This window comes from Peromyscus californicus, unplaced genomic scaffold (assembly GCF_007827085.1).
Source record: "Peromyscus californicus insignis strain IS unplaced genomic scaffold, ASM782708v3 Scaffold_3__1_contigs__length_106647218, whole genome shotgun sequence".
NCBI classification, from domain to species: Eukaryota; Metazoa; Chordata; class Mammalia; order Rodentia; family Cricetidae; genus Peromyscus; species Peromyscus californicus.
In genome coordinates, this window is record NW_026294551.1 from 49,996,024 (window position 1) to 50,020,119 (window position 24,096).

General features: G+C 39.6%; 1 protein-coding gene across 2 annotated transcripts in view; it reads right to left on the reverse strand.

Moving 5' to 3' along the window:
• The window catches only part of Ube2g1 (ubiquitin conjugating enzyme E2 G1), an 84,358-nt gene that overhangs the window by 25,375 nt on the left and 34,887 nt on the right, over positions 1-24,096 (reverse strand). For both annotated transcript variants that reach the window (XR_008222207.1, XM_052756202.1), the window contains exon 2: positions 3,931-4,033. Coding sequence is in view for 1 of the 2 variants with exons in the window: in XM_052756202.1 (XP_052612162.1) it covers positions 3,931-4,033 (103 nt within the window). In the remaining variant the exon portion in view is untranslated. The remainder of the gene's footprint in view (positions 1-3,930; positions 4,034-24,096) is intronic.

Sequence of the window (24,096 nt, forward strand, 5' to 3'; positions counted from 1 at the left end):
TTCTCTCCTCCATTAAGAAGCTGTTAAGATTTACAGTTTGTCTAACCTGGGGTTTTTCTTCAAACTTTAATAAAATTGTTCCAGTGGCCACCTCCCCCCAAAATTAACATTTTCAAAGGCCACATTTACCAAGTCTTTTCTCTCCACTCATTCTCCTTACACCTTTTAAGCTACTTTCTTGGGACCTGTCTCAAGTACATATTCTCTTCCCTGAAAAAGGGCTACAGATTTCAGAAAAGCAATGAAGTGGCTAGTGTCTTGTTAACAAGTCCAACGTTGCCACAAATGTGACTGCTATTCACATTTCAACAGCCAACACTTTTAGAAACATACAGCGAGAAACACATTTAAAAAACATGCAATGGGAGCTGGGTAGATGGCTCAGCAGTAAGAACACTTTTTGATCCTCTAGAGGGATCAGGTGGCTCACAACCACCTATAAGTCCAGTTCCAGGGGGATCTGACAAGTTCCACTTCTGAGAAACAACTCTACTCCCATGCACATACTTACACCCAGATATGTGCACATAATTAAAAATAATAACAAATCCTTAAAAACAAACAACATAATAGTCAGGGTTGGGCTACACATACACGGGGTGGAGGGGAGCACGCACATTAAAAGAATAGCCTGGGGCTGGAGAGATGGCTCAGAGGTTAAGAACACTGACTGCTCTTCCAAAGGTCCTGAGTTCAATTCCCAGCAACCACATGGTGGCTCACAACCATCTGTAATGAGAGCTGATGCCCTCTTCTGGCCTGCAGGGATACATGTAGACAGAACACTGTATACATAATAAGTAAATAAATCTTAAAAAAAGAAAAAAAAAAAAAAGAATAGCCTGTTAACTAAAATGGTATTACAAACATGATTTTGTTTTGAGACAGGGTCTCACTATGTAGACCTGCTGCCTGGTGCTGAGATTAAAAGCTTGCACCAAATGCTCAAAGTAGCTATCTTTAAAAACCCAGAAAGTGTATGTGACACATTCACTAACCAGCTAGTAATACATGCCACAAATACATAATACATGTAAGGACAAAAAATTCAGTGAGCCCTTAAGAGCTGAATGAAGCTTAGGCATGGATTCCTAAATAGTGCTCTGTAAGGACTTGGTTTAGGAGAATGTCTCTCATTTCAGTTATACTCAGGGTAAATAGATTTCTATCATCAGACTGTTCCTATGTCTCCCCTTGAGGCACTGTGCCTGGGGAAAAAAACAAACAATATTTTAAACCCAGAAGAATAAACATAAAGAACAGACCAGAACTGTGTTAGGCTCACAGACCAGGTTAGTAAGAAATTCACCTCAAATAACAATGTGAATGTGAAGGGGTATTTCTAAAAAGGTTTCCAGTGGCTACTGGCAGCAAGACTCTAATGCTATGGCATAATCAAATTCATTTAAAACTGCAAAACTGATTAATGCAAATGTTGTATGAAATTCTGTTTGTGTTCTGACAAATAAAGCTTGCCTGGAGATCAGAGGGAGAAGCTAGCTACTAGTTAACCATAGACGCCAGGCAGTGGTGGCACACACCTTTAATCCCAGGACTCAGGAGCAAGTTCAGGAGTTCAAGGCCACCCTGGGCTACACAAGACTGAACCAGTCTTTTTTTAAAAAAAAAAAAAAAAAACAGAGCCAGGCAGTGGTGACATATGTCTTGAATCCCAGCACTAGGGAGGTAGAGACAGAATAGAAGATGGGTGGAGACAGGATCTCGGTCCATTCAGTCCAAAGATTTGTAGACAGGACACCCATTCAGTCTGAGGATTCTTACAGGCAAGAAGTCTCTCTAGTGGCTGGCTTCTCTGATCTTTCAGCTTTCATCCCTGATATCTGATTCCAATTTTTAATTGTTAAGACTAAATAGGATCGCACTTCAAGCAAATATATTTCATATAAATATATGAGCAATAATTCTGATTGCTAATGGCTATAACAAAGTATGAACCACCTTTTCCCAAATATAAAACACGAACTACTACATTACTTTGTTTTAACTTCTTTTCTCTCTTTTCCACCTTGTTTTTAAGGCAGCTTTTCTCTCGTTTCTGCCACAATGTATTCTACTACTCCAAGCTCCACCAACCCCACAGTTCCCCAGAGTTTTCTTGAGTGAGAGTAGCAGGAAATATTAGATAGAAGGATTTAGAGTGTGGAGATAAACAAGATAGAAAATAAAGAATAGCCTCGAGAGGGCCTGGAACCTATTCCAATGGGCCCTGACTGTCTCTGCCCTAGGGTATTTATAGAAAGGCCAAGGGGTAGAGCAAAAGACCTCCCCCCAGCACAGCCAACTGCAGACCATCTCAGACACCTGCACTCAGGCCCGTGGTACAATCCTCTCTCTGCAGATCTGCTGGGTAACGCCACTAGGAACCTGAAAATGGGCTCCAACAAACCTTTCATTTTTTTTTTTTTTAAAAAAATACATTTTTTACCAGCTGTTCGAGGTAGGTAGAAAACAACTACTTGAGCATGGGGGTGAGTGGGAGTTGATACATTCAAATCATGGCCTTCTTTATACCAACTCAAGGAGTGCAGCCCCAAAGAACTACATATCTAGGTCTGTCCTTATCACTGCTTGGCTACATAACTTTGAGAAAGTCACCTCATTTCCCTCATTGATTCAACAACTGGCAGTCAGTTATTTTATGTCCTAATATTAAGTCTTACAAACTAGAGAGTCAGAACACCGTTTTTTTCACCCTGAATGTATTCTGTGGAGACTAGGTTAAAAAGTTACTAAAACAGACCTTGAAGTTCCCTTCAGTCTTCTTAAGACACGGATATACAGAATACATCCTATGTAAAAATCTCAGGGCTGGAGATATGGCTCATCAGTTAAGAGTACTGGCTTTTCTTGCAGGGGCTCTAGGTTCAATTCCCAGCAACCACATAGCCATCTGTAACTCAAGAGGTTCCATGCTCTCTTCTGGCCTCCTCAGGTACCAGGCACACACATGGTATACAGATAAACATGCATGCAAAACACCCACACACATAGAAAACAATTGATCGATTCAATTAAACAAAAAAAAAGAAGAAAAGAAAAAGAAAAACTCTGTTTAAAAGGAAAAAAAACAAACAAACCAGAAATCTGCAGTCTTGTTCTTTAATAAATGATAAGGCATTAAGAACAGTAAAATGGGCTGGAGAGATGGTTCAGGTGGTTAAGAGCACTGGCTGCTCTTCCAAAGGACCAGATCAAATTCCCAGCACCCGCAAAGCAGCTCACAACTGTCTGTAATGCTAAGATCTGACACCCTCATACAGACATACGTGCAGGCAAAACATCAATGCACATAAAATAAAAAGAACAGTAAAACTTGCCAGGTAGTGGTGGTACATGCCTTTAATCCCAGCACTCAGGAGGCAGAGGCAAGGGAAGGCCTGGTCTACAAAGTAATTTCCACAATAGCCAGGACTGTTACATGGAGAAACCATGTCTCAAAAAAACCAAAAGAAAAAGCTTTTTCATAACAAATTTATTCCAGCATCAAGAGTACCTAAATTGTGAAACTGTACTTTTTTTTTTTTTTAAAGATTTATTTATTATGTATACAGTGTTCTGCCTACATGCATGCTTGCAGGCCAGAAGAGGGCACCAGATCTCACTACAGATGGTTGTGAGCCACCATGTGGTTGCTGGGAATTGAACTCAGGACCTCTGGAAGAACAACCAGTGCTCTTAACCACTGAGCCACCTCTCCAGCCCCCGTGAAACTGTACTTTTAAAAACAGTTTTTAGACATTAGAGCTTCAAGTGTAACACAAAGGCTCTACATATTATCAAATTTATTTAAGACAAATGATATTAGATCAACCATTTTGGTTACTCCTTTAAAAAAATTAATTTTCAAAATTAAAACTTAATTTTATTAAAGGAGTAACTATTTGAAGATGTCAGTTCCAGTATACTTACTAAAGTGTATCTGGAGGTCCAATAATAAGGACTTCCCATCGATAGAGGTCATTGTCGTCTATTAAACCTGCTGAAAAGCCTTCCACTGGATTTTTGTTGAGTTCTGTGGAAAAAGAAAATTTCAATCAAAACTTTAAAACAGTTTTTCTCCAACAAGTAAATTACAGAACATGCACATAAAAAAGTCATAACTATGAAAACTATAAAAATGCTGCCTTATGACAACATTTCCATACTACAAGCCACGGGTACAGCAAACTACCCAGATGGAATTGTACCGTCTTCCTACATCTACCCTAAGTTCCAACCACGGTCTTAGCATTCTAGGTAGGCTTTAAGAAAGCCTGTAAAGACTCAAATAACTAAGGCTGATTCTCCAGATATTTTAGTTCAAAGAAAACCCAAAGTCAAATCAAATCAAGAATGGCAAGTTTTTGCTTTAGCCTTTACAATTCCTTTATAAAGAACCAAAAGCAGGGCTGGAGAGATGGCTCAGGGGTTAAGAGTGCTGACTCTTCTTCGAGAGGACCTGAGTTCAATTCCCGGCACCCACATGGCAGCTCACACCTGTCTATAACTCCAGTTTCAGGGGATCCCCACACCCATGGCAAAAACACAAATGCACATTAAAATAAAATAAAATATATTAAGAACCAAAAGCACCTTTGTATTAGAACTGCTATATTTTACCAACTCTTACTTACACTAGCACCTATCTATCTGCCATGATGCCTCTAAGGTACACACATCTCCAGATGGAGTTCTTGTGTGGACCGTAAGTCTCTGAACATAAAGAGAGAAGAGGCTCCATCTCTTCTGCTTGTGTGTGTTGACCTCTCTGTCTGCCACAGCTTTCAACAGGAATAGCTTTCTAAGAATAGCTGGTGCCTACAGAAATAGCAATGGCATTATGAGATTTTTCTTTTCTAAATAGTGCTTTGGCATGGAGAGTATATAATGAAGACAGAAAATAACAGAGACAAGGAACTAGCAAGATGGAGAAACAAAGGCCACAAAGGATCATCAAAGAGCAGGTATGGAGTAGAAAACCTTAAGAGGTCAGAGACAGGGCTTAATAAAATAATGACTTATTGGTAATGGGCATGTCACATGAGTTTTTTAAATAGCTTTAAGAAAGTATAACTGGTCGGGCGGTATGGCACAAGCCTTTAATCCCAGCACTTGGAAGGCAGAGGCAGGTGGATCTCTGTGAGTTCGAGGACAGCCTGATCTACAGAGCGAGTTCCAGGACAGCCAAAGCTACACAGAGAAACCCTATCTCAGGAAAAAAAAAAAAAAAAAAAAAAAGAGGGGAAAAAAAAAGGAAAACTGACATTAGATAAACTGTATCTACGTAAACTATATAATTTGATGAATTTTAATATACTATCACCTTTAAAGCCACCATCACAATCATGATAATGAATATACATGTGCATGTATGTATATATCAGTCACCAGGAAAACGATCAATTATTTTATCTGTCAAGAAAGCTGAGGGCTGAGTGATTCAAACTGGGCAGTGAGGACAAAACATGTGAAAGAGCAGTTCAGAAAGGACCTGCCAAAAATCTAAACAGGTACATGATTCTCATATAGCACTTGCCATCATTCTGAAGATAGGCCATCTAATAATGGAAGTAAGGGTAATACAGCACATTAACTTTTTGAGCAGTCAATGGTGGTGTTAGTTCAACAACTGTAATTTCATATGCTGATATCAGATCCATTTTCATTTTTCAACCTATTTCAACTTGGAATCACTTAGGAGACAAACCTCTGGTGCATTTCTGAGGATGTTTCCAAAACAGTTTAAGATGGAATGTGGTTGAAACCATTCCATGGATTGTGCCCAAGCAGCAACATGTCAGCAGACCGTTAATGCCATGGCCACATGGCAAAACATAGATTAATAGAAATGAGTTAATTTAAGATGAAAGAGCTAGCTATCAAGAAGCCTGAGCCACAGACAGTTTGTAATTAATGTAAGCCTCTGTGTGTTCTCTTGAGACCCAGAGACTAAGGAATACAGGAAAACTTCTAACTACAGTTCCAAGGCTGCATAAAAACAAAAAAAGGAAACAGAAGAATACTAGGATTCATACTCCCTCCCATCACCTTACCGCTGTCACACTCCAGCTATTACACTTTCCCAGGCATGATGGAAACTACACAATAAACACACCTGATGAAATAGAAACTGAAATAAATATTTCTTAAGTTGTTTTTATCAATTATTTTGTCACAGCAACAAGAAAGTAATTAATGTACACTCCAACATGCCCCCCTCAAAAAAAAAAAAGTTAAAGTCAAGAATTAATCTACATTTTAACACAGTTAAACTTTTCCTGACTTTGAACAGATTTTTACAAATCAAATAAGCAAATAGAGCCGGGCGGTGGTGGCGCACGCCTTTAATCCCAGCACTTGGGAGGCAGAGGCTGGAGGATCTCTGTGAGTTCGAGGCCAGCCTGGTCTACAAAGCGAGTTCCAGGAAAGGCGCAAAACTACACAGAGAAACCCTGTCTCAAAAAACCAAAAAAAAAAAAAAAAAAAAAAATAAGCAAACAGATAAAGTCAGTACTGTATTTTAAAATGCCAATCTTGTGTTTTCACTTTTGAATAGAGATTCCCCCACACAATGGTTTTTCAGATCCTGTCCTGGAACTCACTCTATAGACCAGGGTGGCCTGGAACTCAGAGATCTGCCTGCTGCTGCCTCCCTAGTGCTGAGATTAAAGGGATGCACCACCACGCCCGGTTTGAATAAGATTTTAAAGATACCATTAAGATATGAACCATACTTCAATCTTATTATGTTTATGCATACATATCTTTCACTAATTCCCAACTATGTTGCAGGCTACTAGGAAAGAATACACATATGCACTTTACTGTTGACAAGAATTTGGTGTAGTGAAGGCACAAGGATTATATACATGAGTTATCTCATTTCCAACCTTTTCAGCTATACTGTCTGTTTAGTAGTCCACTGGGATCCACCTGTGCCCTCCAATGCTGGTGCTACACACATTACTGCACCAAGCTTTTATATGGTGTGGGGCTCCAAACTCAGTCCTCAAGCTTCCACCTTGAGCACTTCACAGAGCCATCCTGATTATCTCATTATTGCATTCTCAGCAGATGTCTAGTGAAATTTTATAATCTATGTAAATTAGGAAATTGCCATATAAGTATAAATTATCCTTGAAAACTTAGCACTGCTTCTCACTTTTGTCAATGTACCCTAAATTCTGAAACATTTGCACACACTTTCCATGATTTTTTTTTAACCAGCATGATACTGTGTCCATTGCTTATTTCATATAAATAATGTAAAGGCAAGGCAGAAAAATGTCCAGTATCTATCTCACCTTTAGCAGGGTTTGCCCCTGGTATGGACTGTTAAGTACAGATGCATGACCATCATCATGTCGTCATGATGAATGACTCCTTCAAAGTTTAGCTCAAGTACTACCCTCCTGTCTCTGGGGCCTTTCTTAAATAGTTTACTAAATAATCTTTGACTTCTGCTAAAAATCCTATTCATGTAGTTTCATTCTATACTGTATTACCTAGCATTTGACTATCATGGGTTCATTAGTACCAAAAAATATGTAAGTGATGACAATGTATAATAGATGCTCTAAAAGTAATACCAGAAATCAGGGTAAAAGCAGTACAAAAGAAGGGCATATAACAATCATGAATAGCCAGAAAAGGAGCTGGTGTGGTGGCAGACACCTATAATTCCAGAACTTTAGAGGCAGGAAGAACTACACAAATCTGAAGCCAGCCAGGTTTATATTGTGACATCCAGTCTCAAAAGTAAAAGAAAGACAACCAGGCACAATGGGGCATACGCTTTATTGGGGTAAGGGAAGCAGAGGTAGGTGGCTATCTCTGAGTTCCAAAATGACCACGGCTACATAGTGAAGCCCTGCCTCAAAGGGAAAGAAGGAAGGGTGAAAGATTTTTTTATAGAAGAATATCTACAATGAAGAAAGAGCTGGGCCTATGACTGAACAAAGAGGCACAAATGAAACAGGACAAAATGGCAAAAGCTAGAAAGTAAAGACTCCTTGTTAGTCATATTAAGTTTCAACTTCATTCATGGGGCAATGATAACTCTTGGCAGAGTTGGGGAATGTTTGTTTTTATTATGCATTATTACTATCCTGCCTCCCTAGTGCTGGGATTAAAGGCATGCACCACCAACACCAAGTTAGAGATCCATCTGGATAGCAAATTTCCTCTGAATCTCCCCATCCCCACCCCCGCCCCATTTTTGCATGTTTCTAGTTTTCTCTTTCTTTTCTTTTTGGTTTTCCGAGTGGGGTTTCTTTGTGTAACCCTGGCTGTCCTGAAACCAGCTCTGTAGACCAGGCTAGCTTTGAACTCACAGAGATCTGTCTACCTTTGCCCCCTGAGTGCTAGGATTAATCATCGTATCTTTATGATAATTCCTTCAATTCCTTCAAAGTTGTGTACCACCACTGCCCAGCATGCTTCTGGTTTTCTGAGGCAGAGTCTTACTATATAATCCAGGCTAGCCTTGATTTTTGTAATCCTGCCTCATCTTAGAAAGAGTTGTAATTACAGAAGTATACTACTATGTCTGATTCTTTGAACTGTTTAGGTAACAGGTAAGATATTTTGTCTGAATATTATGTAGTTACTCTTAATAAAAGGTTTATCAAAATAATTTTCCACTTTAAGCCACAGGAATTGGCACACATCTAGTTACTATAACTACCAAAAGCATTCCTTTCCTCAATCTTCATTAATTAATCAATATTGGAAAAATATCAGTGGTTGTTTGAATAAGAATGGCCCTCATAGGCTCATGTTTGAATATTTGGTTCCCAGTTCATGGAACTGTTTGGAAAGTATTAGGAGGTTTGCCCTTATTAGAGGAGGTATGTCACTGGAGGTGGGCTTTGAGGTTAGCTCTGTATCTCCTGTCTCCTGCTTGCTATTCAAGATTTAAATTCTCAGGTGTTCCTGCTACTGTGCCTTTACTCCACCATTATGAATCCTAACAACCCTCTGGAACTAACTGTAAGACCAATTAAACACTTCCTTTTATAAGCTGTCTTGGTCATGGTGTTTTATTACTGCAATAGGAAAGTAACTAAGACAATGATATACCAACAAACAAAGATTCTATTACATATCTACTACAGATTTTTAAGATCCATCAATCTATTCATCTTTATAGATTTATAATCAACATTAAAACTGCTTACATTTAGAATATTTTTCTTTATACTAATTAAGTCATAGGCTACAGAGAGCTGACTTCCTAACCAAAAGACATCTGGAACATGGAGAAGACAAGCAAAATCAATCCAATACCATATCTGTAAAAGGCTTTCCAATATTCTGCCAAAAGGATTTGCTTGACAAAATTTATGGCCGCATTTCCTACCACCTGCAATATTACATCTTGCTTATAACACCCTGACCATGGTATACCAGACCCTGATACACCATCTCTCTGGTTAAATAAAGCTGCTCTGCAGGATCTCCATGGCACAGGGCAACAACAGGATATCCAAGAGGAGTCCTGGTAAGGATCCAGTATTGATAGTGTAGCAGATGCCAGAAGCCTCGAACCAGACCAATGACTCAATGCAATGAAAGTTTACAAATAAAGCTGTTTGGGCAAAAGGGCAGACTGGGTGACACACCATGACACACCACAGCTTCTACAGTGAGATGGATTTTTTTGGTTTTTAATTTTCACTTTTTAATTTTTTTATCACTTTTATTTTTTGTTTTCTTTTGGGGAGAGGTTGCAACAGCAGAGGGTGGATATGGAAGATCTTTGGGGGAAGAGGTTGCAATAGCAGAGAGTGGATATGGAGGGCCAGGGACATGAGTGGATTGGGGTGCATGATGTGAAATTCACAAAGTATCAATAAAAAGTTTAAAAAGCTGCTCTATTGTTAAAGTTAGCTAAATGCTCATTCTATCTTCCTACAAACTTAAATAACTTATATACTTTCTAAATATGTACCAATGAATACAAGTTTGTCTCATAATAAGCCCTTTGTATGTTGCAGCTTATGCTTAAATACAACATCAGAATGCTTCTCTGCTGAGATTTGATACAGTAGGAATTCCTAGGGACAGAAAACTCCTAACACTATATAGTCTGACATTCCAAGTCTCCTTAGCCTTGTCAAATTAAGTTATTTCTTTTTCTCTTTAGTTTCATTTTTCTTATCCATAAAGTAGGATAAAACACATAGTAGTATTGCAAAACAGAAAGAAGAGGTGTGAGTGTGTGTGTGTGTGTGTGTGTGTGTGTGTGTGTGTGTGTGTGTGTGTGTGTAAGTGCTTGAGTCTCGGAGACAAAGGCCAACAACTGGTGATTTCAACTGTTGACCACTTTATTATTTGAGACCAAGTCTCTCACTGAACATAGAGCTCCCTGATTGGGCTAAGCTGCCTAGCCAATGAGCTCCACTGCTCAATTCAGTTTCACTCCTGCAGCATAGGCTTAAAGACATGCACTCAGACGTCAAGTGCCTGCAGGGAATCCAAACTGGGGTCCTCTCATGCTATTTATTGTCAGAGCCATTTCCCTCATCAAAGAAAAATAACACTGTCGTGCAAAATACTGTCCCATCTTAGGGTTTAGTAAATGTTAGTTATCTACTATCTTCCTATAGTCTATGAAATACAATTTTTTTTAAGATTTATTTATTTATTGTGTATACAGTGTTCTGTCTGCACATATCCCTGCAGGCCAGAAGAGGGCACCAGATCTCATTACAGATGGTTGTGAGCCACCATGTGGTTGCTGGGAATTGAACTCAGGACCTTTGGAAGAGCAGTCAGTGCTCTTAACCACTGAGCCATCTCTCCAGCCCCCAATGTTCTTTATAATCTCAAGAACAAACCTATAGTTCCCCGACCCTCTTTGAGATAAATACTAGTCAGCTCCAAACATCATCCAAACTATTTCTTTTTTCTATAATTCATCTTTTTAAAAAAAGGTATGCACTTGTGTTTTGCCGCATGTATGTCTGTGCGAGGGTGTTGGATCCACTGGAACTAGAGTTACAGACAGTTGTGAGCGGCCATGTGGGTGCTGGGAATTGAACCCAGGTCATCTGGAAGAGAAGCCAGTGCTCTTAGCTGCCGAGCCATCTCTCCAAACCCCAACACTACTTGTTTCTAATGAGAATTGCTACAAGCCCCTCCCTGAGTCAAAGCCCATAAGGAAAATGTGCCATTAAAGACTGGGCTGTCAAAAATTACAGCTGCAATCTATAGGGAAAAATTCACATAAGAAAATGAAGCCCCTGCCTGGGCTGTGGCAGCACGCACCTTTAATCCCAGAAGCCGATGGATCTTGGAGTTCCAGGACAGCCTGGTCTAGAGTGAGTTCTAGGACAGCCAGGGCTACACAGAGAAACGTTTCAAAAAAGAAAAAAAGAAAGATTAAAAAGAAAAGAAAATGAAGCCCCAAGAGGAACAAGCAAAGGAAGAAACAAGAAGAGAAGTCAGAACAGAATTCTGGTCTGCTATATTTGGTATTGTTTCTATCCCCAATAAATTTGTTTAAGAGACAAATTTCCTTTTTCCCTAAACTCAGTTTTAATTTCTGTCACTCCCAAATAGAAGTGTTTTGTATTACATGGCTAGCTTTTTTTCGTTAAAAAATGATAGGGCTTCTCTGTGTAGCCCTGGCTATCCTGAAACTAGGCAGAGGAAGGTGGATGTTCAGAACCAGCATGATTTACAAAGTGAGTTCAAGGACAGTCAAGGCAGAGAAACCTTGTCTCCAAAAATAAAAATAAATAAAAAAAAAATCACTTATCATCTAGTAACATACCTAAAAGCCTAGAAAGGCTTCAGAAAAAGTCTCAAATTATAGCAACATAAGGTCTTTTGGGGGGGGGGCAAAATTTGCTCCCCCACACTGTGTATGAGTGCTTTGATTATAAGTATGTAATGTGCACCAAAGTGCATGTCTGATGCCATGGAGGCTAGAAGAGAGCACTAGGTCCCCTGAAACTGGAGTTAGAGGTGATTTTGAGATACCATGTGGGTACGAGGAATCAAACCCAGGTCCTCAGGAAGACCAGCTAGTGTTCTTAATTGCTGAGCGATCTCTCCAGGGGTAAAGAACACATTTTAAAACAAGGGATCTTAAAGGCAAGTTTAAAAACAAAAAGCAAAAAACAACAACAACAACAAAAAAAGCTGAGCATGATGGTTTACACCCTGTTGTTGCAGGAGCTGTCAAGCACATGCAGGAGAAACATGAATTTGAGGACAACTTGGGTATCATAGTGAAATCCCAATGCCCTGGGCTACTCAATTATACCATGCTTTAAAACGACAGAAAAGTTCTAAGTATAATTTTACACACCTATGGTTAATGTAAGTAGCTTTGAGGTCTACTGGAGCTATATGGTAATGATGCAGAATAGAGGGGAAATTATGGTGACATGAGAACAAAGAGAAAACCTTGTTGCCCTGGTTGAAAAGCAAAAACTCCATCACAATTTTAAAAAGCTTATTTTAAACACTGCTACATAGAAATTTTGTGTTAAATAGCAAGGGCCCAGGCTTAATTTCTGAATGTTCACGATTTTGGGTAATGCCTCTTCTTTTCTCAGACAATGTCTAAGAAGAATCTTGTGCTGGCTAGTTTTTTGTTTTTTGGGTTTTTTTGTTTTGTTTTGGTTTTGGTTTTTCAAGACAGGGTTTCTCTGTATAGCTTTGGAACTTACTCTGTAGCCCAGGCTGGCCTCGAACTCACAGAGATCCGCCTGCCTCTGCCTCCTGAGTGCTGGGATTAAAGGCATTAGCCAGCACCGCCCAGTGTGTGCTGGCTAGTTTTATATCAACTTGACACAAGCTAGAGTCATCTGAGAGGAGGAAGCCTCAATTGAGAATATGCCTCCATAAAAATCAGACTACGGGCAAGCCTGTAGGGCATTTTCTTAATTAGTGATTGATGGGGGACAACCTAGTCCACTGTGGGTGAGGCCATCCCTTGGCTGGTGTTCCTGGGTTCTATAAGAAAGCAGGCTGAGCAAGCCACGTGGAGCAAGCCAGTAAGTAAGCCTTTGCATCAGCTCCTGCCTCCAGGTTCCATTTTGCTTAATTTCCTGTCCTGACTCCCTCCAATAATGAACAGTATAAGCCAAATAAACCCTTTCCTCCCCAACTTCTTTGGTCATGATGTTTCATCACAGCAATAGTAACTCTAAGACAAACCTCAAACGTAACTGTTTACAGTAAAGATATCCTAACTTCCAATGTTCCTGTGGGATGGATTTTATTTTATCAATTGTAATCCTACAAGGTGACTGTCCCACAGGAACCACTTTGTGACTGATAGAGGCTTCAATCCCCACCAAAAGTTCTATATATAACTAGTATGTCTTCTGAGCACATCTTTTTCTAACTCTTATGCTTAAACCTGTAAAAATATGTTTACTAGGGGCTGGAGAGATGGCTCTGAGGTTAAGAACACTATCTACTCTTCCAGAGGGCCTGGATTCAATTCCTAGCACCCACATGGCAGCTCACATCTGTCTGTAACTCCAGTTCCAGGGGATCTGACACCTTCACACCAATGTACATAAAATAAATTTTTAAAAAAATGTTTACTAAAACCAGCATTTTTGCTTCATAATAAACTGGCTAGTCTTGAGTCTTTTCAGTGTCATCCACAATCTTCATTTGGCCCGAGTCAATTTTTTGGGAACACGTTAAACAGTTGCAGTTGACAGCTTGAAAACGCCTCCTTTATCTGCACCTCAAAATGCGGACAAGTCTCTGTATAAGTTTATTTTTAAAATGTAGTTGAAAAGAATAAAAAATAACTATAAAAGTCGGAGCAGGCCAGGTGGTGGTGATGCACACCTTTGAGCTCAGCATTCAGGAGGCAGAGCCAGGCGGATCTCTTGTGAGTTCAAGGCCAGCCTGGTCTACAGAGCAAGTTCCAGGACAAGGATCCAAAGCTACACAGAGAAACCTTGTCTCGAAAAATCCAAAAAGAAAAAAGAAAAAAGCTGGAGCTAGAGAGGTGGCTCATAGGTTAAAAGCTCTCTCTGGTTGTTCTAGCAGAGGATCTCCAATTTCAGGACATCCGATGCCTTCTTCTGACCTCTGTGGGGCACCAATAATATACACATGGTAAACAAACATGCAAGCTAAACACATATAAGATAAAATAAATATAATTAAAAATTGTAGAAGTTAAGCGCGGCGGCGGCGGCGGCGGCGGCGGCGGCGGCGGCAGCGGCGGCAGCGGCGGCGGCGGCAGCGGCGGCAGCGGCGGCGGCGGCAGCGGCGGCGGCGGCGCACACCTTTAATCCCAGCTCTCGGGAGGCAGAGCCAGGTGGATCTCTGTGAGTTCAAGGCTAGCCTGGTCTACAGAGCAAGATCCAGGACAGGCACCAAAACTACACAGAGAAACCCTGTCTCAAAAAAAAAAAAAAAAAAAAAAAAATCCTGGGGGCTAGAGAGATAGCTCAGTGCTTAAGAGCACTGGCTGCTCTTCCAAAGGACCTAGGTTGGACTCCCAGCACCCACATGGCAGCTCACAACTGTCTGTAGTTCCAGTCTTGGTGATCTGGTTGATACCTTCATCTCACCTCCAGGGGCACATATGTGGTGCACAGGCATATATGCAGCCAAAACATTCATACACATAAATATAGGTAATTAATTTTTCTTTGTTTTCCTACATTTTACTTATGTATTAACTTTTGGTAGCTGGTTCTCTCCTTCTACCAGGTAGGTCCTAGAATTAGAACTTAAGTTCTCAGGCAGTAAGTGCCTTTATTGTCTGAGGCATCTCACCAGCCCTCACCCCTCCTATGCACAGGGAGGAAGAACACATGGAGGTTTAGGACTAGTCAGTTCTCTCTTCATACCATGTAGCTTCTGGGAATTACACTCAGGACCTCAGGCTTGGTAGCAAGTGCCTTTATCGGATAAGCCATCTCCCTGGCCCACTTAGTTCATTTTGAATTCAACTGATTCTCCAAGACTTTTAATTTTTTTCCCTTTATGTGTATGAGTGTTTTGCCCCCAAGTACGTATGTGAATCATGTGAGTACTTAGGGTCCTTAGGACAGAAAAAGGCAGCATATCCTCCTAGAAGTGGAGTTACAGATAATTGGGAGCCACTATGTGGGTGCTGGGAAGTGAACCCTGGGTCCTCCCTAAGAGCAGAAATGTTCTCTCTGGCTCCCATTTAAAAAAATTGTTTGTTCATTTTCAGAGGGCAAGTATGTACCATGGCATATAAGTGAAGTTTAAAGGACAACTTGTAAAAGTCAGTTCTCTCCTTCCACCATGTGGGCCAAGTCAGAACTTAACTGTCAACCTTGGTGACAAACATCTTTATTGGTTGTACTAATTATATCACTCACCCATTCTCCAGACTTCTAAATGTTTATTGGTTTGGTTTCCTAGTACTGTTTATTGACTTTTGTCTTGTTATTAGAATGCTACCAAAAATTTAAATGTTAAGCAAGTACTTTACCACTGAACTATATATAAGGTAACTCCCTATGTTGCCCAGGCTGGTCTGCAACTCAGATTTCAGGCCTTAAATAGCCAAGACACAGCTGTGCATCATCACATCAGGCTAAATAAACTGCCTCTGAGATTTTATGCACAACCATTTGTCTTTCTTTTTTAGTATTTATTTTATGTGTATAAGTATTCTGTCTGCAAGTATATATGTGCAGCATGCATATGCCTGGTGCCAGCAAAGGTGAAAAAAGGGTATCAGATCCCCTGAAACTGGAGTTAAGAATGATTGTGAGCCACCATGTATGCGGGTGCTGGAAACGAAGGAACCTCTGGTCCTATGAAAGAACAAGAAGTGCCTTTAACTGGTGAGCCATCTCTCCAGCTATCATTTGATCTTCTTTAATGCATCCATACAGAACTAGTACTAATGATATAACTACTGAATGTTCCTGACTAGAATCACATTGGTTAATTACTATTAAGATTTTATCAGAAATATTGATAGAAATACTGGGATTGGTCCAGAGCATTTCTGCCATCTATCATGTTTTGACTTTTCAAAAGAAACAGGAAAATTTATAATTTTTATAACAGAGTAATTAAAATTTCAGTACCAGAATAATCAGTTATCAATCACATGCTAAACAAAAATAGTGTCTGTGAGTTATAGAATTTTCCGCTAGGAAGGAAGGGAATAAATCCAAACCTTAGTATGCCAATATTTCTTCTAATGGGACCTGGAATACTCAGTGGTAGAAAGAGCACTTGTCTAAGATTCATTAAGCCCTAAATTCAATCTCCATAACTGTACATTAATTGACTCGCTAATTACCAAAACATTGATTTTGTTTAAAAATTAAATTGATAAGTACCAAAGTAATTTGGCTCAGTTTTTTGCTGATATGACATGAAAAAAAAAAATCACATAAGACAGAATGACAGTCACCTATACAGAAATATAACAACTTGAACTAAGGTAAAAATACTTGTATGACTAAGTAGTAATCTATTTTCATGCAACTGTAGAATATTCATAAAAATATAAAGAGACAGCCGGGCGGTGGTGGCGCACGCCTTTAATCCCAGCACTCGGGAGGCAGAGCCAGGTGGATCTCTGTGAGTTCGAGGCCAGCCTGGGCTACCAAGTGAGTTCCAGGAAAGGCGCAAAGCTACACAGAGAAACCCTGTCTCGAAAAACCAAAAAAAAAAAAAATAAAGAGACAATACATAAAGCAAAAACTGGCATAAAGAATATAAATATATGCATTTTAAAGCACTGTTGTTGAGGGAGTCAGAGCAATGGCTCATTGCTGTGGAATAATCCTGCTGTACACTGTGAAAATGTGTTGCTCTCATTGTTAATAAAAAGCTGATTGGCCAATAGCTAGGAAGGATTTTGGGGGCAGACAGAATGCTGGGAAGAAGAAGGGTGGAGTCTAAGGGGTCTCGATCTGAGGAGTCTCAAGCCAGACATGGAAGAAGCAACAGGGGAAGTTCCTAGATGAGGTAAACCAGCCTCAGGGCAGCACAAAGATTAATAGAAATGGTTAATGTAAGTTGTAAGAGCTAGCTGGAGACAAGCCTAAGTTATCGACCAAGCATTTATAATTAATAGTAAGTCTCTCTGTGGATATTTGGGAGCTACTGCAGGGGACAGAGAAACTCTGCCTACAGCTCATCAGGCAAAACACTCATACATTCATGTAAGATAATTCTTTTAACAGAGAGAGACAGACAGACAAGACAGACAGCACTGAGGGCTGGAGAGATGATTCAACACATTAAGAGCACTTGCTACTCTTGCAAAGGACCCAGGTTCAGTTCCAGCACCCATGACAGCTCACAACCATCTGTAACCACAGCTCCAAGGGATCCAATAAACTTTTTTGGCCACACACATGTGGTACATATACATATATTCAGGCACTCCAGTCATACACATAAATGAATCTATTTTTAAAAAAAATCAAGCTGGGCATGGTGGTGCATGCCTTTAAGTCAGAAGCAGGTGGACCTTCTTCGGGTTCAAGGCCTGGTACACAGAGAAGCCCCGTTTCAAACAAACCCCCCCACCAAAAAAAAAGCTAAGCATCAGGCCATACCAGCTTCAACACAAGATAGCTTCCAAAGAGAAAAGTAGCAGGAAAGACAGTACAGAAACAGCTATTATACACTATTATGACTTAAAAATATGAAATGTCATGCATAGGCTCATGTGTTTGAGCATTTGGCTGGTGGTGCAGTTCTAGGAAGTTGTGGAAACATGAGGACTGTGGCTAGCTAGCAGAAGTGGGTTGGTGAGGATAGGCTTTGAAGGTAATTATTCACTTCTGGTTCTGGCCTGAATGCTCTGGTTCCCGATCAATTTAAGCTATGAGGAGCCTCAGCTTCTAGATCTATCTCCCTGCCATAATCACTGTGGCTTCCAGACCATGAGGAACTATATACTCTTTAAAAACATGAAAGGGGGGATGGAGGTTAAGGGGAAAGGGAAAAAAATAAATAGAACCATGATCCAAACAAAATAATTTCTCCTTCCATAAGCTGCTTTTGCTGTCAGGTTATTGGTCACAGCCACAAGGAAAGTAATGAATACATAATGGCATTGATTCACTCTCTCTGGCATATCACCCTACAATGTTTTAAATTCGTTTTCAAACCTTTACCTAAGGTGGTAGTAGTAATATATTTCTGTGACTCAAATCATGATTTATTTTATCCATTATGCACTTTCTAGTAGTTAAAGAGAGTTCTGCCTATTCAGAAATGGTATATATGCTATCAATATAACCTTTACTGAAAAGTACTGTGGATCCTCTCCCTATTAAGAAGCTTTGAGACACCATGTAAAAACACAACTGAGTAAAGGTAAGAGGTCTAAGAAAGCACGGTAAGAGGTCTAGGAAAGCACATGAAACAAGAAATAAATAAAGTTTAAGACAAACAACATGGGAATAAGAACTAATGTAGCCTGTATGGAAGAAGTGTGGAAGTTCTTCAAAACCCCCAAATATAACTACCATATACACGATCCAGGTATATCATCCTAGGCATAGACCCAAAGGAACCTAAAACAGCATACCACAAAATACCTGCACACACAACATTTACTGCAGTACTATTCACTATGCAAAATGCAATTCAGCTTAAATGTCCACCTAAGAAAATGTAAAATTCCATGTTTACACAATGAAACTTTATTCAGCTATAAAGAAGGATGAAATGAAGGGGTGGAGTGCTTATCATACCACCCTAACAGTGAGTTTGATAAGCAAAACCTACATGAAGGTGGAGGAAGAAAGCCAACTCCACAAAGTTGTTCTCTGACCTCCAGTGGCACTCTGTAGTACACATGTAAAAACATCCACCCACAATAATTTAACAGTTTTCTTAAAAAGGAATGAAATGAGTAGTTTGCAAGAAATAGAGCTCATGGTGTTGAGCGAAATAAGCTAAACTAAGATAAATATTTAATGCTTTATCTTAGAGATCTCTCTAGCTTTTATACGATGTAAGTATATGTACACATCAACACATTTGCATGTGTTTGTACAGCATGAAAACAGAAAGGATATTATTTGAGAAGAGGAAGGAAACAAGCAGTAGGGGAAAGAAGACAACAGAAGTGATCGTAGTGCACAAAATGTATGTGTGAAAATCAAAGCAGCTTAACAATGAACAAAGCCCTAAATAAGCACACATTAGATTATTTCTGTTAGCCAGTGATGGTGGCGCAAACCTTTAATCCCAGTGCTTGGGAGGCAAAAACGCGGATCTCTGAGTTCAAGGCCGGCCTGGTCTACAGAGTGAGTTCCAGGACAGCCAGGGATACACAGAGGGGTGGTGGTGGGGTGGGGTAGGGGTGGGAAGGACGATTGTTTCTATGCAAGAGAAAAGGAAGATGATCTGCACAGAGCACAATTTTCTGAAAACTAAAGTGATATTCTGTCCCACAGATTTATAGTCACAATCAACAGGGACACTGCTGAGCACTGTGAATGAAGCAATAGTTGGCCAATATCTTCATAGTTATAGAGGAAATAAAATAAAAGACAAGTTGCAAAGCAAGCCCTAAATTATTTAAGTTCTTTCACATGCACACATGTGCACTGGTATGTACCAGTACGTGTACACACACACACACACACACACACACACACACACACACACACACACACACACACACACTTTTAAATGTTTTTTACTGAGACAAGGTTTCACTATATAGCCCTGGTTGACTCTGAACTCAAGAGACCCAGCAGTCTCTGCCTCCCAAATGCTGGGATTAAGGGGAATGACCACCATTTCCAACCTTACTTAAAATATTTTTTAATTAATAAATAAATAAGACGGACTGAACAGATGGCACAGTGGTTCTTGCTGCTCTTACACAGTACCCAGCACCTACATGGAAACTCACAACCATCTGTAACTCCAGTATCAGGGGACTCAATGCTCTTTTCTGGCTTCCTTGGACACTAGGCCCACACATGGTATATATACATACATATGTGCAAGCAAACACTCATAAAGTAACAATAAATAATTCTTAATATATAATTAACTTTTAGAAATTTATAAGTGGACATTGTGAAACAGAGAGGCCTACAATCCCAGCAACTAGGGAGGTCTGAAGGAGGAGAATACCAAGGTTCAAGTCCTACCTAGACAGAATTAATTCAAAGCCAGCCTGGGCAATTTACTGAGACCTTGCATAAAAAGAAAAGGGAGGGATAAATAAGGAAAGAGTAAAAGAAAAGGAAAAGAACAGGGAAGGACAGAATAACTATATATCTGGCAAATTTGCCTAGCATGTTTAAAGACCTAGGTTCAATCCCTAGTTTAAAAAAAAAAAAAACTACAAGAATATTTAAAGGTCACTGATATAAACTAACAGTTTATATAGTTAGCAAGACTGAAATAGATTTTTTTCCAGCTAACTACCGAAAATAATTATTAGACACGGAAATATTAAAAGTGAATTTGAGGTAGTGGGCGGGGGCTCAGGCTCAATGGGATCCCACCAAGCCTGATGATCTATCGAGTTCAATCCCTGAAACCACAGTAGAAGAAGAGTACCAACTTCCACAAGTTGTTCTCTGACCTCCACACATACATATATATATATACACTGAACACATAGTCACCAGTTGATGTTGCTGTTTGGGGGATGTTATGAAAACTTTACAAGATGTGATCTTGTTGGAAGAAGCACATCACTGAGGAGTGACTTTTGATATTATGTAACCTCGCCTCCCTTGCTCTGCTTCCTGCCTTTGAATAAAGCTGTGGTCTCTGGATTTCCAATTTTGGCTTTTGTGCTGCCATGCTCCACACCCCCACAATCTTGACATTATAGATTCTTTCTGGAACCATAGTCAAAATAAATTCTTCCTTCTCTAAGTTGCTTCTGACCAAGATATTTTATCACAGCAACAGAAATCTAATACACAGATAAATATAACAAAAATATTAAAAATGAATATACAATCTCAACAAAAATGGACCTTTTAAAGTCGAGTGTTAATGCACACCTATACTCCTGACACCTCCTGGGAGGCAGAGGCAGGTGGATCCCTTCCAGTTTGGCCCAGTCAATTGTGGATGGGGCCACACCTGGTCTGGTAATCCTGGGTTCTATAAGAAAGCAGGCTGAGCAAGCCATGAGGAGTAAGCCAGTAAGCAGCACTCTTCCATGGCCTCTGCATCAGCTCCCACCTCCAGGTTCCTGCTCTGTTTTGAGTTCCTGTCCTGATTTCGTTTGATGAACTGTAATATGAAAGTGGAAGCCAAATAAATAAACTCTTTCCTCCCCAAGTTACTTGGTCATGGTGTTTCATCACCTATAGGTTGCAATAGCAACCCTAACTAAGACAAGCTGGTGCCAGAATAATGGAGTATTACTGTGATAAAACTGACCATGTTTGGGGGAGGATTGTAGGACTTTGGAACTTTGGCTAGAAAAATCATTGAATATTAAGAGTTCAGTGGGCTGTTCTGTAGGACCTTGGAAGATAATGTTGACTGAAAATACAAACTTTGCATGTATAAATAGCCATAAAAAATGAGAAAGTAGAAACTGGAGAGCTCAGCAGTGAAGTACTTGGTTAACCTGTGTTATATTTCTAAGTTAAAAGAAGGAAGACCCGGGCACGGTGGTAAAATCTTTAATCCCAGCCCTCAAGAGACGAGACGGGTGGAGCTCTGAGTTGGAGACCAGTCTGGTCTCCACAGGGAGTTCCAAACCAACCAAGGCTACACACTTTGTCTCAAGATAAAGAAAGAAAGAAAAGGAGAAAAAGAGAAAGGAGGCCTGGCTTTTTAAGTTTCAGAGGAAAAGTTGAAAGACTACGGGGCCATTAGCAAGAAGTCAAAGAGAATGTCTATAAAGTTGATAAACCAAAAAAATAAACACTGAGCAGGGCGGCTGTGGTGAACACATTTGATTCCCAGCACTCAGGAGGCAGAAGCAGGAGGATCTCCAGGCCACCCTAGTCTACAGAGCAAGTTCCAGGAGAGGTTCCAAAGCTACACAGAGAAACTGTCTCAAAAAAAAGAACAAACAAAATAAAATACAATAAAAAAAATAAACACTGTAAACATATTATTTAGAAGCATAGAGTTAAACTCCCCCAGGAAATCTGAACCAAAAAGGTTTTATGAAAGCAATTGTCCCTAAGGAGCAGCACTCTTTAGTAGCAGGCATTTTTAATTATAGGTATTTGGTTATCTGAATTTTTTAAGCTAACATACATAATATTTTTTTAAGCTTTTATTCTTTGTAATTTTACATTTTGTTCATTTTGATTGCATACACAACCCTAATTTTACTTCCTAAATCAGGGCTATAACTTATTTACTTAACAGTGTTATTTACCTATAAGGTGTGCAATCAAACAAATCTACTGTGATTTGACTAGAATTTTTTTTTTCCTAACAGAAAACAAAAATAAAATAGTAATATTGTTGGTAAAAGTTTTGTTTTGGGGCTGGGCAGTGGTGGCACATGCCTTTAATCCCAGCACTCAGGAGGCAGAGGCAGGTTAATCTCTGTGAGTTTGAGGCCAGCCTGGTCTACAGAGTGAGTTCCAAGACAGGCTCCAAAAGCTAGACAGAGAACCCTGTCTTGGGGAGATGTGGGGGTCGGGGGATGCTATAAACATTTGCTTAAGTAGGTATACTGAGGTGCTAGGCAAAAATATCTTCCTTATTGTTTCTATGATCAATCTAGTAACCAGAGAAAACCCTATAAATCCAAATCCTGCTGCTACTAGTAGAGTGGCCTGACCTCACTTGGTAAAGGGCCTAACAAGGTCCTTCAGAATTTACCAGCATCCCACTCCAACCTTCTGTCTCTGGGTTCAGCTACTGTCTCTCTTTCATTTTCCTGCAATACTTAAGCATATCTCCCCTTGCAGATGCTGTGCTTGTTGTACCCTTTAAATATTCACTCCCTCATTGAACATTCATCAAATGTCACCCTAACTTTAAAACTCTCATACTCTTAGGAAATTTTATTCCCTTTTCTTCTTTTACTTTCCACTTAGTATTCTACTACTTTCTATTAATCATGTTTAACTACCTTACTCCACCTAGATTGCTAACTCTAAAGGAATAGGAACTTTTGTTTACTGAAGCCCCAGGTTCTATTATCTCTGACAATAAATGCTTAATGAACTAAAAATTGTTTTTTGTTTTTGTTTTTTTAAAAAGGTAACATCATAGAAAGAAACCCATTATTGATAATTAAGAACAATAGTGTGGAATCCTTAAGGAAGTCTGACAAGTGTAATTGATGGAGATGAGCTACAATTTACACTCTGAAACTCTTCAATTTCAGCTACTGAGTAATTTGCTGAGATTATATAATCTCCATATGCAAAACTCTGGCATAATCCCTGCTAACATCATCAGTAACAACAACAAAAAATGTTTGCATCCAAGAGGAAAGGAGACAGAGACAGAATGAACACAACTTGCTCATGGGTCGACCTGTTCCATCAACAGGTCAGACGACCTTTTTTATTTAAAATTTAAAGTCACAGTAATAATCTCACTCAACCACAACCTGCCATAGTCCCAATGTCCACTATTGCCTTCAACTCTGAGTAAAGACCAGGAGCACATTCTTCACCACCTTCTACTCTAAATGGTAAACTACTAAACAAAAAAAAACCTTATAAGTAAAGTATTCTTTCCTAACACAGAGAAATACACATGACAAACAGAATTCTACTATGTGCAAAAAGCAGTTTATATATCTTCAAAAAGAATTATCATTAAGGGGCTAGAGAGATGGCTCAGAGGTTAAGAGCACTGGCTGCTCTTCCAGAGGTCCTGAGTTCAATTCCCAGCAACTACATGGTGGCTCACAACCATCAATAATGAGATCTCGGGCCCTCTTCTGGCTTGCAGGTGTACACGCAGGCAGAACATTGTATACATAATAAATAAATAAATGGTTTTTTTTCTTTAAAGAATTATCATTAAGCTTTTTCCAGATCTCATGTCATTAACAAAACACAGTATCTGGCACAGACTTGATCAAAACCATTTATTAACCATTTATTTTGTGTTCTTGGAGAAGAGATTTTGACATGGCTACTCTGCAACTGTTTTGAACCCATCTTCTCAAACAATACAGCTTTA